The sequence below is a fragment of the Thermothielavioides terrestris genome, chromosome 4 (assembly GCF_000226115.1).
Source record: "Thermothielavioides terrestris NRRL 8126 chromosome 4, complete sequence".
Classification (NCBI taxonomy): Eukaryota; Fungi; Ascomycota; class Sordariomycetes; order Sordariales; family Chaetomiaceae; genus Thermothielavioides; species Thermothielavioides terrestris.
In genome coordinates, this window is record NC_016460.1 from 768,230 (window position 1) to 781,923 (window position 13,694).

Here is a 13,694-nt window from a genome sequence, read left to right on the forward strand (position 1 = left end):
TAGCTGACGAAACGGATGTGGTGGATGAAGATGGAGAAGAGAGGGATTGTCGATTTGGCCCATCGGGCCGAAAATGCCCAGTGGCCCAGGACACCGGGAGTGGTGGGTGGCTCCTGCCCAACATACCAAACACCAGGGCAGCTCCTGCCAACCGGGCAGACCAGCCTGAAGATGATGGAGTACCCACGCTGCTGTGGAGGTGGCCATCTTTTAGTAAGGTGCCTCTGTATCCATCCACATGACGAGATTCCCGCACCTTGCAACCGAACCTTCCTCGACTGCTCTCTTGAACTTCCGACCCAACAGCCCAACACCGTGCTCCAGTTTCAGTCTTTCTTCCCACAGACGGTAAGTCCTTGTCCACCTTGTACCAAGAGCATTCCAGCCATTAAATCGGCCCAAGAAGTCTGTTTACTCAAATGTGAGTGATTCCACCACCTTGGCGCTTCAGGGAGGATTCAATCCGGAACTCGTCTGCTCTCAACAAGCGCGAACTTCTTCCATGACCCAGATGGGTACTCGTTGTGAGCAGGTTGCCCCGCCACCCCTGTTTACGACGGGACTCACAGGAGGAACTCAATTTCGGACCAAGTCTGTCCACTAAATAATCAAAAAATGCCAGCACCTTCTGTGTTGTCTGTGTTATCCTCCACGCCTTGAGCAACCTAAACGCTGTGTCAGTGAGTACCGGCTAGGCGAACCCGATACACGTGCATGCGCAGCTAACACCCTCTGGTTGCAGAACTACCTCACACTCTCCCCTTCATGCACTTCCCCCATGACTGCGCCAATGATCGACGATTGATCCGAAACGCGCTGGGCTAGTCACAGACCAGCCCCTGGCAATCGCCCAAATCGCTGAGGCCTTGGATGATGGGGGATTACCTAATCCTCCATGTCAGTCCGCTCACCGCTGCGCCCCAGCCCACAACCTTCTCTGTGCCAGATGACGCTAGTCAACGTACTGCAACCTTACTCGTAATGACATTTCGCGACACACGACAATGGAACCAGTGGGACATACGTTCGTCACTGAGACCGGCCAGCCGACACAGCGGCGTCGCAAGGCGCGGTTGGCCTGCAACCCTTGCCGGGCGCGCAAGACAGGATGCGATGGAAGGAAACCGGTGTGCATGGCCTGCTCGCTGAGGGGCTGGGAGGACCGATGCACCTATCCGGACAGTGTCATGCAGCAATCGGGCGCACTGTAACGAGAGCTAGCGTACCCAGGTCTCGCCGCTCCCTTCAGCAGCTGACATGTATGACAGGACTCTGGTCGACCTTGACCGACGACTCCAGAAACTCGAGAATGAGGTTCGAGCTGACAGTGGCCCATCTCCTAGGCCTGCGTCGGATGGAGCGCAGTCTGCCGGTAGCTATTTGCTTGCTTGGCTCCCCGCACGCACCCACCGTGTCTAACCCGGCCTCGCCGACAGGAGCCGCTTCGGGTCATGACAGGGAGGCCGTCAGCTCCGAAGAACCCACGACCACTCCAAATACGAGCGTCCCGTCCCTAGAGCGGGAAGCAGCTGGTCAGCACCATGCTCGTGAAACAGCTGCTGGTTCCGGAGCTCCTCCCAGAGCTGAATCGGAGTCACCCACGTTCCCGGAGCTCGTTGGCTTCTCCATGCAGGTCCTCGAGCAGTCCCTAGATGAAATCGACCCCAACGCCATGATCCTTCCACCGCGCCCCTTTGCCGACGAGCTGGTCCGCTGGTACCGCCGTCGCATTCACTCGGTTTTCCCCTTCCTTCACTGGCCCTCGTTCGAAAGCAAATACCGCTCCTTGTGGGAACAGAAAGCCCCGCCGGTCGATCGACAGCAAGCCTTCGAAGACCTGTTGTTTCTCGCATCCCTCAACATGATTCTAGCCCAGGCGTGCCTCCGCAACGAGGCGATGCCGTTGCCCCAAAGGCAGTATCACGCCGGAGAATTCTACAAGCGCTCGCTGCGGCTAATCTCGGCTGAGGCTCTGGACACGGCGTCGATTCCCGTGGTCCAGCTGCTACTGCTACGGGCCCTGTATCTCTATTTTGCGGGTCGGGCCGACCGCTGCTGGCTCATGCCAGGGGCGGCGGTCCGTGTAGCCATCGGGCTTGGCCTTCATCTTGCACCCAGGCGGCCCCTCAATCAGCTGGACCGTGAGATGCGCCGCAGGGTGTGGTATGCCGGCTGTCTTTCACTGGATCAGTATGGATTCTAGTCCGAACCCTTCGCACGGCAGGCCCGATGGTAACCCCGGAAGCAGGATCACTTCTACCATCTTTGGCCGGCCCGGGGTGATCGCCCCCAGCCTCAGCAAACCCCCGCTTCCCCAGGCGATCGACGAGGAGTATCTTTCAACGACCCACGAAGGCCGCCAGCCAGACGGTCTGCCTTCTCGAATAGACATGATCATTGTCTCTGCGAAGCTCGCCGACTTTCTAGACGAGATGCGAGCGGCAATGCGCGCACCTCGCCTAAAGATCGCTCACGGAGGCACCGAATTTTCGATTCCCGATCCCAGCGGGCTGCTGCAGCTCAACTCCAAGTTGGATGAGCTTCTCGACGGGTTACCCGCCCACCTCCGAACCGACGCCGATCTCTCCAAGATGACTCTGAGCGAGGAGCAGGTCCAATGCTTCCGAGTCCAAAGCCATGCGATCCATTTCAGGGTCATGCTGCTCAGGGTCTACCTTCTCCGCCCGTCTCTCCTCGCCGAAGCGCAGCGATGGACGGCGCCAAATGCTGTCACAACAAAGACAGCCTCAGCGATGCTCCAAGAGAGGTTTCACCACGAAATATGCTCGCTCTGCCTGGCCACGGCGCATACTCTCCTGGGGGAGGTCCACAGGCGCCTGCTGGCGAGCGGGGAGCTTTCCGGGTGGTTCGCGCTGACTCGTACGCGTATCTTTTCGTATTCTCCTCGGATTATGGGCTAATTGATATGCCAACACCGCACAGTCACCTTCGCCTCAGCGACGGTCCTGCTCGTTGCCACCCTCTCCCCCAACCTCGGCGTCAGTCTAGACGTCGAGCCCACCAAATCCTCGTGGGACCGCGCCATGGCCATCATCGAGTTCCACAAACCGCATGTCGCCTCCGCCGCGCGCGGGATCGAAGTTCTCCGGCGGTTCCGCGAATCCATCGCGCAGCGCGCCGCCGCCAGGTCAGGTATGCCGCCCAGCCTCCAGAGCCATGGCAGACTCACACCAGCTGCTCACCGCGGCGTCCTAGCCTCGGTGTATGAAACGCGAGAGAGCCGACTGTATCCGCCACACCTTAACCAGGAACAGCAGCATGTCCAGCACGCACAACAGACGTGGCAACCGTCGCAATCGATGCCGACGCCGCCGCTGATTGAGGGCGCCGCCCTGATGGAGGAGGGGTTCGACGAGTTCTTAGCCTCGGACTCATTGGACGAAGCGTGGTTGAGCGCGCAGGATTTTGGGCAGAGCGATTGGATACTGGATTATTGATCGGCGAACAGCCCGGGCCTTCCATCTCTCGGAGCCGACCTTCACATTCCATCGGCCACAACTTACTCACTGAGCGCCCCATACGCCGGCGACGGGATGAAAATAGATCCAGGAAACCAGGCACCTAACTTTGCGCAACTCGCAGGGTCTCCTCCGGAGCTATCTTACAAGCATGGCTCCCACAAATCAAACTGGAAGTCAAATATGAGACTCGAGCGATCATGTTTGACTTGTTTGTGCTTTGATCAAATCGTTGTCAAATCTAGTCAAGTCGCCATATATACCCCTAACCCTGATAGTTCTCCCCAACTTTTTCTATGCGACCCGCTTTTTCTACATCCCATAGCGCGCCTCGTGGGGTTGTCGGCACAAGTCTCACTCCCCATCTTGGAGGACGAATTACTGCAGTAGATCAGCAGAGTCGTAGGAGCATGCATAATCAATTTTCTCAAATCATCGCTATGAAAGTCGCCTAGATGAAATTCTCCTACCTCTTAGAGCACAATGTAGTTGAAAGAACATCCCTTAGCGTAAGAAATCATCTTCAAGAGAAGGGATCATTTTCAAGAGAATATATTGCAGGTTGGGGGTTAACGTACTTCGGTCTGTCAGACTGTCCTTGAACAAGGAGACGGGCGCTATGGTCATTTCGGCCACCCCCCGTGGCGCGCTCTGGTACCAAGGTAGGAACTTAGGTAGCTTAATCCCGAGGCAGTTCCTCGAGGTTGGTGCCAGCTAACGCTTCCATCTGCTTGGCAACGCTTGGGCGGCTGATTTGCTTTGATTTGCATTGATTTGCTTTGCGTGGATTTGGGAGCCATTCCTAAGGTACATTGGAAGTCACGGCGCGTGGTAAGTGTTGGAACCACTGCGCGGAAGCGGTCAATTGAAGTTATCGCGATCTGGGCACTCAACAGCAATGCATTCAGTCGTGTGTTGAAGATGTTGTATTGAAGAGGAAGAACAAATTTGGGTGTAGTGAAGGTCTCTCCTATTTGCATGGGACTGCCCGTCCCAAGATTTTATGCCCCTCTCTTCGCTGATGGCTAAAGAGGTCCCGCCAAGACTAATTTCGGCCAATTGTCGGCAATGTTTTTACAGCGTCAGTACCCCGCCAAGACCGCCAAGGGGTTTCCACTATCGCCACGGGTTAGCCACGGGTTAGTTCGCCGGGGGTACGGGGGGCGGCGCTAGCCCCCCGCTAGTTAGGGTGAGGGTTATAGTTAGGGTGAGGGTCAAGGTTAGGGTGAGGGTTAACTTCGTTTTCTTTTTTTTTCGATTTGGTTGAGGTTTCGTAAAGTTGTTGCAACGAGTCTTTGCGATTGTTCGTTGTTGATGTTGCTCGAAGTCGTCGAGGCCCCGTCGTGGCCCCGCTCACCCCATGGCGATTGTAAATACTTGTAAGCGGCAGTCTCCGAAATTAGTCTTGGCGGGACCTCTTTAGCCATAACCCTCTCTTCTGGAACAAGGCTGCGAACATCCCCACTTTTTCTTCAGCCCCCGTTTGTGGAGAACCGGACAGGAGCCGCCCAGCCGCCTCTTCGCTAGTGTACGGAATACACTACACTAGCACCTTACCTAAGCGTTGAAAAAAAAGACCGGGAGGCGGCTTTCGCGACCTGGATCTGAAGTCTTGGTCCCGATAACCATCAAAGCCCATCGCGAAAAGAACCCACGCAGCACGTCGACGGGTCGCGTTAGTTACGAAGACACTGTTTCCAAGATCGCCTTTCACTTTCAGCACCTCGACACGCGTTCCACGCTCCAAACGAACCGCCAAGATGGTCCAACTTGTCGAGGTCGAGGACGAGCACTTCCAGCAGCCGCAGCCCGGCCCGGAGGAAGACGATGAGGACTTCACTGACACCGGTATGCCCCTTTCTATCCCGTTGCCGCTCCATCACCCTACCCTATCTTCCCTCCTCGTCAACCGCGCCCATCCATCCATCTGTCTACCCACCCATCCACCCATCCATAAAACTAACTAACCCCCTCTCTCCCCTTCCCCAAAAACAACAGACTCCGAAATCTCCATCGACTCGCACTACGACCCGTCCTCGGAGACGCTCGCCGAGCGCCTCGCCGCGCTGCGCGACATGGTGCCGGCCACGACGCGCGGCTGGATCTCGCACAAGTGCGCGCGCACGGCGGACGCGGTGCGCACGGCGCTCTCGCTGGCCGGGCGCGCCGCCTGGGCCGTGTCGGTCAGCGCGCTGCTGGTCGGCGTGCCGTTCGCGCTGGCCCACGGCGAGGACCAGAACTTCGCCGCCATGGAGCAGGAGCAGCGCATGCGCGAGCTCGGCGGCGAGGTCCTCACCGCCGGCGGTGGTGCGGGGAGCAAGCAAGGAGGGGGCGGCATGACGGCGGAGGAGATTGGGCGTGCCCTGGGCGGGACGGCCGGCGGAAGGGCGGAGGCCAGGGCGGCGCTTTGATTGGGGTTGAAGAAGGGAGGAAAGGAAGATGCGAGGAGACGGGAGAGGGACTGGACTGGGGTGCGAGGGGGAGATTGGGAATGGGTAAGGGTGCGGCGAGTGGGAAGAGGGAACGGCGCTGACACTCTGAAGCAAGTAAAGCAAAAAGGTCTTTGCTTGCGCAGACATGGCTGGTCAGTTCGCCTGCGGCTGCGTCGTAGCAGGAAAGGGTTCCTGCTGCACGGGAGCAGGAAAACGACACCAGCACCACGTTATTACTGACAGCCCTCCCTTCCCCCCCACCCAAAACGGAGGCCCGTCCTTGGCCATACCCTGCCTTCCCTCAGTTGTCTATGTATACTATCTCGTCGGCTCCGTGGTGGGCGCGTCGGCGGGTCTTTCTAGTGTGTTAATACTCTTACATTCTTACATGTTCTTGATCTGTTGGAGCCAGGAAGTGGAGGCGGGGGGAAAGCACATGGATGAACACATCTACGGTAGTGGGCCAAGGGCAAGCAAGGTCGGGCGTTTGCGTATTCCATATAGCAATGCGCATTATACGAACTCTCATCTCCTGTTCATTTGCTGGCCATGTTTGCAGTATGCAACACGCCGGTGGCACATGGAAGAATCTGAACAGATTCTCAAAACATCCTCCATTCATGCGCTTTACTGTCGACCTGGCCGTCACCCGCCGAGACAGGCAACCGAGCTGGGACTCAAAACACCGACGACAATAGCGCAGTAGAAGTCGCCTTTTCATGTGATGGCATAATTACAGCGAAGGTACTCTCACCGAGTGCACAAGTTATCTAGATAAGCTGAGCACTTTGTTTGTACACTGGGAAAGGAATCTGCCGCCCCATCCCTCGAATCACACCGCCCGCCTCGGCATCTCCCTGTCCTTTCCATCCTCAGCCTTGATTTGTCTACCGCCACATAGTAAATAATGCTGGCCCCTCCTCGTCCTCGGGCCAACCAGAAAATTCGTAGAAGCAAGGAAAATGCTGAGAAGCCGCCGCAGAGAAGTGGTATCACAGGTTGGAGAAGGAAAGGGGTTTGGTACAGACAAGGAAAGGTTTTGCGTGTGCCTCAAGGGCAAAAAACGAGTCGGAACCCGGAAGTTTGGTGGTATCAGTAGATGGAGTTAGTTGTCTGAAAAAAAAAGGGAATGGCATGTCCGTGGAGGGAGAAAGGGAGTGGGTGTTGTTTGAATCAAGAGAGCGAGAGGTATCTCAGCCCCTAAAGAATAACAGTTTGGTTGCCAGACCGCACGGCGATGCCGTTGCTTGCCCGTCATGATGGACTCGTTGGGCAGGAGATTCAGTGGCCGAAATTGGCGTGGTTGCGGTGCGCCTCCTCGAGGACTGCATGGCTGGTCAGTTCCTAATCCGACAGACAAAAGACCAGCACCCGTAGTTCGCGTAACTTACTGTGCAGAATGCTCATCTGGCCCGCCCGATCCTCGCAAGCGATCTGCAGCGCGCTGCCATCCACCAAGTCGAGGACGACACTGTTGGGCAGCTCCTGCAGCTCCACATCGGGTGCATACGGAGCCTTGAAGTCGCTCATGTGATACCGCTTGACCATGGCCCCGTGCTTGTCCTTGCCCAGCGCAGTGCTTGGCACCATGGCCGTGCCCTGCACCGCGCTCAGGATCAGGAACCCCTGGCTGTCGAGGCAGATGCTCCGCCGCTTCCACAGCAAGTTGTCCGGGAACTGGACGTTGACATCCCCCATGAAAGCGACGATGCTGGGCTGGGACTGCGCCGCAGCGCTCGTTGCCGTGCTGCCCCTTGACGCCGCCTCGACCTCGGCGGCGTCTTCCTCCGCCACAGTCGGCGAAATGGACGGGGCGGTGTTTTTCCTGCCGGTCACCAGCGTGTTAGAAAGGCGGCGCATGAACCGAGTAGCGCGGTTGCCCTTGCTCTGGTTCGGACTTGCAGGGCCCGGACTGCCAGGCCCTGGTTTCTTGTCGGCCGCCGTGCTGCTGTTCTTAGCTTCCCATTCGGACGCGGCGGTACCGTCCGCCGCACGGGCAGCGGACATGCCGGCGGCGGAAACGGCAGGCCTGCTCTGCTCGGTTGATGAGCGCCGGCTGCCGATGCTGAGACGGCGAGTCAGGGACCCACCCTGATGGGCCGACGGCGGACGAGACGGGGACCGCGAGGAAGCAGCGGTTGCAGGTGAGGAAAGGCCCGTTGGCGCAGACGACGCGGTGATTCCCAGGTTGTCTGTTGAAGGCGACTTTGCGCTCATCAAGGACTCGGTGCGGTCCTTGATGAAGTCCTTCACGACCGATAGGGAAGATCGCCGCCGCGGGCGCGGCCCATCAGAACCCTGTTGAGCTCCAGGCTTTGCGGCCTCTTTGTCTCCCTCCTGAGATTGCTTGGACAGCCGTCGCTCCAGGAGCGTCTGCTTCGCCTGAACCGCGATCTCCCGCTCCAATGTATGGGCCGACATGACGCTTGGAGGTCGCACAGGGCTGTGCGACGGAGCACGGTTCTGAACGTCCACAAGCAGCGGTGACTGCTTCAATTCCAGTGGAGCGGGGTCTACAGAACCCCCTTTGGACTGGGGAGCTCTGGGGAACGGCTGATTCGGGTCCCGGACGATCCGCGCCGTCACCTGCACGGATTCGGGCCGGCCTCGTGGAGGCATTCCGCCTTCGAACATGGACAGACGATTGACCAGGGAGCCGGACCGGCCGCGTCCCATGACCTTGCCAGCCTCTGGGGATGACTGTCTCGACGGTGGCGGAGAGGGCGTGGGACCCCTTGTGAATGAGCTGGCCCTGTCAACCACAGATGGTGATCTCGATGGCTCCCGCGTACTCGCCTTGCGAACGGCGAAAAAAGTCGAGGCCGGCCGCTCCCTAGGGGCCGCCTCTGCAGTGGCAGTGCTGCCAGACAGCTTCTCCAGTGCCTTGATTCGCTGCGAGATGCTCGACCCCAGCTTGGCGCTCTTGGGCCGCAGGTCTGCTGCTGTCTGCTGCGCAGAGCTCTTCTGCAGAGAAGGAGCGCCCGACGAGGCCGACCTGGCTGCGCCCGCAGCCGCTTCTCCAGGAGCCAAAAAGGAGTTCCGGACAGGACTGGAGACGGTTCGCGTAAAGCGCGGGGCAGTGAAGTTCTCCGGCCCGCCAGTAGCTCTCTTAGAGTTCTGGTCGAGAGAGAAGAACGGAGATATGGGAGACTTCGACACGGTGATCGGCGTAGCCTCTTGCACAGTCGCGGACTGCAGCTCGTCCATGAAACCATCGTTATCCAGGATGCTGATAACCGATCGTCGCTTGTCGTTATCAGCAGCGTCGAGGTCTGTCCGGATAGGCTCCGGGAACTGCCGCTTTTTGGATTCCTTTCCAGCTGTCTCAGCAATATCGTCCGCCGCGTCGGTGTTGTCCTTTGGTGGGACTGGCGGCGGAGAGTTCCCGGCGCGCCACGAATCCACATTTGAGGTTTCGGCAACGTTCGAAGGAATACTTTGGCTAGCAGAGCCGACAGGCGACTTTGTCTCATGGGTAGTGGCAAACTTGGAAAGGGGAATCGGAAGCTGTGGCGACGCAGGCTTCTCCTCTGGAGCACGGCCGGCATCAGCAGGATCCGTCTCAGCCTCAACAGGGCGGGAAACTGGCGCAGGGTGCGCCGCAGTCTCAGGTGCCGCCGCATCGCTTGTGCTTTCCCCCTGCACGGTAGACGGAGCGGGTACCTCGGAGGATGGAGGCATCGGCGAAGACTCAGCAACGGTGTGCCTTACTTCTTCGTCCGAGGTAGCCGGCTCCTTCGACTCCGTCTTGCTCTCTGCTGTCACGGGCGGCTCCTTCAGGATGCCTCGGTCTCCATCCGCAGCAGTGATAGTCACTACTGACTGTCTATCGGGCAAACCAGAATCGATTTCGTCAGTATTTTCTGCGGAAGGCGAGGTCTCATCAGGAGTCGATGCCGCCAGATCGTTGTCGTGAGCTTCATGTTTTCCGCGTTCACTGGCCAGATCATGATCCTTGGCAAGCACGGTTTCATCCGTCGACTCGGATGGCGACGAAGCCTGAGTCGAATCCCCAATCTCCGAGCCAGCTAGCGGAGACGTCGGATGGGAATCCATTTGTGTGTCTACCGAGGCATGATCGGTGCCGATGTCAACTCCAGAGTCAGCATGGGAGGCTCCAGCAGGGTCATCTGGCTGTCCATCACCCTCGTCCGCTGCTTCACCAACCGACGCCTCGTCTCCAGCCGTCTCGAACTCTGGCTTCTCCTCCGGGGGACCGGGAGTGCTCGGGGCAGATGGTATGTCGGTGGCCGGCGCCCCGAGCGTTGGCTGTGAGCTCATCATCATCTTCTTCTCTCTCAACTTCATGGCCTTCAACAGCCGTGCCTTCTCCGGCGTCATGGTATTTTGTTTGTTCGGCGGCTGCACCGATGGCTTGGGTGCAGAAGTTGAAGTGACCGGCGGCTGCGTTCCGCTGCTGGCAGTCGACTCGGGAAGCTCAGCGTCAGAAGGTTTGTCGTCAACAGTGACGGCTTCAACTGCCGGGACAAGATCTTCCGCCTGCTCCTTGATTGGAAATTCTGGCCCTTCTTCGTCCTGGGTGTGCGACTGCGCGCGCCCTTTCCTGGTGCCCTTGGAATACGACTTGAGTCCGGATGGCACTGTCGCGACCGGACGGTGTGTTGTGCTGCCCGCAGAGGAGCGTGGGCGCCCGGCAAGATCGGCTGAGGGCCTGGGTCCTAGCTTGACGCGCGGCTTGGAGTAAGGGTGAGAAGTGGTCGGGTAGAGGTCGGTTCGCGAGGACTGCGACGACATGCGCCGGCCAGTCTCGTCAAAAGACTTTGCCGGGGACGAAGGCCGCGGGGCTCCTGTGAAGTGAAGGAATTCCGAGTCAGCGGCGAAGCGCGAGGCTTCTGGCGACTTTGCAAGCTCCGCGTCGAGCTTGACAGGAGGCTCGGTGGTCGACGCTGTAGGCGATCTAGGGCGCTCCTCCTCCTTGACAACCGACTGGCGCTTTCTCTCCCGCTCTTCTTCCTCCTCCTCTTCCGCAATCTCCATCAGCCGTCTCCGACGCAGCGAACTTGTCGAGGAGGAGGTCGAGCCTGAGGCGGCGTGCAGGGAACATGCGGCAGATAACTTGTTGTCCTTGAGCTCCTTGGCATCGGCGATGGAGAAAGTGGTGTCGTAGGGCGAGAAGCGGTCGCACACGGCATCGAAGTGAACAGTGACTCGCGCTACAGGGCGGACACTTGAGCTTCAATCCCGATCGAGGAAGCCAGGGGTTTCTCAGCAAAATGGCATCGAGCATACCTTGAATTAACCTGGAACAATCCTCGGGCAGGTACTTGACAATGACACTGCGGCGTCTGTATCTCAGAAAGCCGTAGAGCGGCGACTTCTCCTCGTACTGCGCAATGTTGTTTCGAATCTCGACGGTGCCGCCGTTGCCCCGACCGAGGAGCTCGACTTCATCACGCGTGGCATACTTCAGCAGGAACCTGCGTTGCCGAAGCCATGGTCAGTCATAGCGCGGAAGGAGCAGCGCAAGTGCCCCTGCGCGAAGCTGGAAATGCTAGAGCCTCGCGGCCCCCTGGGAGCATGACCGAGTTGCACAACGGCCGTCAAAAGCAATGTAGCAACACGTGGTGGCGGAGAGGGACATACCATCCTCCCGGTTCCGCGACCGCCGCCTCATAGGCCTCCTTGACCCGCACATCGTCCAACCCATTCAGTGACATGTCGGAGGAACTGCGTCTCTAACCGCGACCGCAGGGTAAGATTGGTCGGCTTGGGCAAATGTTACGTGCGACAGCCGCAAACAACAGCCCAAGGCGCGATTGGAAAAGGCGAGAGATCTGTCCAGCCGAGGCTACATGGAGCGACGAGCCCGTCGGAAGGCGTAGAGGCGGGAGAGCTGCACGGCTGAGGCGCGCAATGACATGGAACGGATTGGCACGAGGTAGCAGCAGATCCCAGATGCGCGCTGAAGATCGGGCGATGCGGCTGGTCGCGCGTTCAACAGTCAAGCCGCCGGGCTTTGGGTCGTTGCGGAACCGTGTCTCAGCGCGATGGCTGCATGTATGCACACACACAAGCAGGCACGCACAAACGATCAACCAGGGTAAGCTCGAAGGTCGTGTAGAAATGGCCAAAGCGAAGCAAAGAAGAGAAACGACAAAAAGAGAGCGAAGCCCAGGGAAGGAAGGGAAGGGATAACGAGCGTGCGTCGGGTCGGTTCGGGCCGCTTGGGCTGCTGTTGCGGAGAGGGCAGCAGCAGCAGGAGACTGCAGCGGTCCGGTCCTCAACGATGCAACTGCTGACGGCCCAGGACCAGTCGAAACGGGGTCACCGGAAAAGTTGCAAAGTCGAACGTTTGGGGAGTGAGGGGATGGTTTCGAAAGGAGGTGGATGGCATTCGCGAATTGGCAGTTGCGCCTCCCCTAGGGCCGCTCACCCAAGAGGTGCGATATTTAGTTTAGCGTCAACAGGGGTCCATGGAGACGAAGCTCAGGGACGACAACCTGCTGCTAGGTCGTGGTTATAGAGGTCCCGCCAAGACTAATTTCCCGCCCCTGTCAACTCCACCCCCCCATCACAACTCGAAGTACTACAGCAGTACCGGCAGGGGCCCTCGTATATGTTCCGGGGTACTACGCGCTTAAGGGTAGGTAGCAGTGCGCTTACTACTACTAGCTAGCTATAGGTTATCGCTATATCTATACTATATTAGTTAAGTCTATATAGTAGGTGATATAACCTACCTTAGAGCTACCGCTATCTTACTATATAAGAATAAGTTATATATAGAGGCTATAGCTAGGCTAAGGAAGTATAAGACTATATTTAACCTAGGCAAAGCCTAGCTAGCTACTAGATAATGGTAGAAATATATTAAAATAAAAGAATTGAACTTAAATATCTACTTTACCTTTATCTTTACCTTTATCCTTACTACCCTTCCTACCTTAAATTTCCTTATACTATACTAATTAGCTACTAGCTAACTATAAAGTAGAGGTATAGTATATTTATAATATTCTACTTAATATTTATAAGGTGCCTATATATTTAGGTTAGGGCTTTAGTATATCGCTTAGCCTCCTTTAGAGCATCTCGAGCTAGCTAGGCTAACTCCTTAGTAGCGGTGGCTAGCTATTTAATAGCTATAGCCTAGTACTCTACTATTAAAGCGACTCTCTCCTTAATATTTTGCTAAAGCTTAGCCTTAGCGAGCAAGAGGTAAGCTATAGAGGCGGTAGGAGCACTAGACGTAGATATACTAGCACTAGCTAAGGGTGGGGTAGCGGCGATCTCCTTATATATCGTACCTTTTAGTGCTAGTTAGTTAAGTATAAATATAAAGTAGCTATAGAGCTATATAGCTTATAAATAGTTGTAACTAAATGTCTACTCTACGCTTTAAGGTTAGTAGGTAAAGGCTTGTCCTTATCGACTTTAAGGACTTACTTATACTATTTGACAATCTCTAGCTAAATTACAAAGGGTAGCTACTAGTAGCTCATTAGCATTGGACTAATAGTCGTTTATCAGTTAATATTACTTATAAAAATATAGGACTTAGTATAGCTCTACTTAGTATACTCCTAGTATATATTACCTAGATCTATATATTAGTTAGCGAATATAAACTTAATATATTAAAAAATATAATACTATACTTACTCTTTTAGAAGTGGTAGGCCTATATATCCCTATTATAGATATATATAACGTAGACTATATATAGCACTATCTACACCTTACTATAGTCGAGCTCCTCTTTTTTCTTTTTCTTCGCCTACCTAACGTTAGCTAGCTACTAACTAGTACTTAAATAGTACTC

At 56.4% G+C, this 13,694-nt stretch overlaps 4 protein-coding genes across 4 annotated transcripts; 3 read left to right on the top strand and 1 right to left on the bottom strand.

The window, feature by feature from the left end:
• The first annotated feature begins 780 nt into the window (after positions 1–780).
• THITE_2118382 (uncharacterized protein) lies at positions 781–1,443 on the top strand. Its single transcript, XM_003655053.1, has 2 exons — positions 781–1,207; positions 1,269–1,443. The coding sequence occupies exons 1-2, from the start codon at positions 1,005–1,007 to the stop codon at positions 1,417–1,419; spliced, it is 354 nt and encodes a 117-aa protein (XP_003655101.1). The 5' UTR covers positions 781–1,004; the 3' UTR covers positions 1,420–1,443.
• Positions 1,444–1,672: 229 nt separating this feature from the next.
• On the top strand, positions 1,673–2,203 carry THITE_44166 (uncharacterized protein; the record flags this gene model as incomplete). Its single annotated transcript, XM_003655054.1, has 1 exon — positions 1,673–2,203. The coding sequence occupies one exon, from the start codon at positions 1,673–1,675 to the stop codon at positions 2,201–2,203; it is 531 nt and encodes a 176-aa protein (XP_003655102.1).
• A 3,036-nt stretch (positions 2,204–5,239) lies between these two features.
• Positions 5,240–6,449, top strand: THITE_59363 (uncharacterized protein; the record flags this gene model as incomplete). Its single annotated transcript, XM_003655055.1, has 2 exons — positions 5,240–5,327; positions 5,478–6,449. 2 exons carry the CDS (start codon positions 5,240–5,242, stop codon positions 5,888–5,890), a joined length of 501 nt encoding a protein of 166 aa, XP_003655103.1. The 3' UTR covers positions 5,891–6,449.
• Positions 6,450–7,101: 652 nt separating this feature from the next.
• THITE_2118384 (uncharacterized protein) lies at positions 7,102–11,873 on the bottom strand. The gene is made up of 4 exons (XM_003655056.1): positions 11,516–11,873; positions 11,162–11,349; positions 7,303–11,085; positions 7,102–7,236 (listed from the first exon to the last, which is right to left on the bottom strand). Exons 1-4 carry the CDS (start codon positions 11,587–11,589, stop codon positions 7,193–7,195), a joined length of 4,089 nt encoding a protein of 1,362 aa, XP_003655104.1. The 5' UTR covers positions 11,590–11,873; the 3' UTR covers positions 7,102–7,192.
• Between the last annotated feature and the right edge of the window lie 1,821 nt (positions 11,874–13,694).

What these genes read in the sequence shown, in the direction of transcription:
- THITE_2118384 (XM_003655056.1), bottom strand. Translation starts at nt 11,589, where the DNA reads ATGTCACTGAATGGGTTGGACGATGTGCGGGTCAAGGAGGCCTATGAG. An exon ending in TTGTTCCAGGTTAATTCAAG is followed by an intron (nt 11,086 to 11,161) that starts GTATGCTCGATG and finishes TCCGCCCTGTAG; the next exon opens with CGCGAGTCACTGTTCACTTC. An exon ending in CCAGATGAGCATTCTGCACA is followed by an intron (nt 7,237 to 7,302) that starts GTAAGTTACGCG and finishes CCAGCCATGCAG; the next exon opens with TCCTCGAGGAGGCGCACCGC.
- THITE_2118382 (XM_003655053.1), top strand. Translation starts at nt 1,005, where the DNA reads ATGGAACCAGTGGGACATACGTTCGTCACTGAGACCGGCCAGCCGACA. An exon ending in ATGCAGCAATCGGGCGCACT is followed by an intron (nt 1,208 to 1,268) that starts GTAACGAGAGCT and finishes CATGTATGACAG; the next exon opens with GACTCTGGTCGACCTTGACC.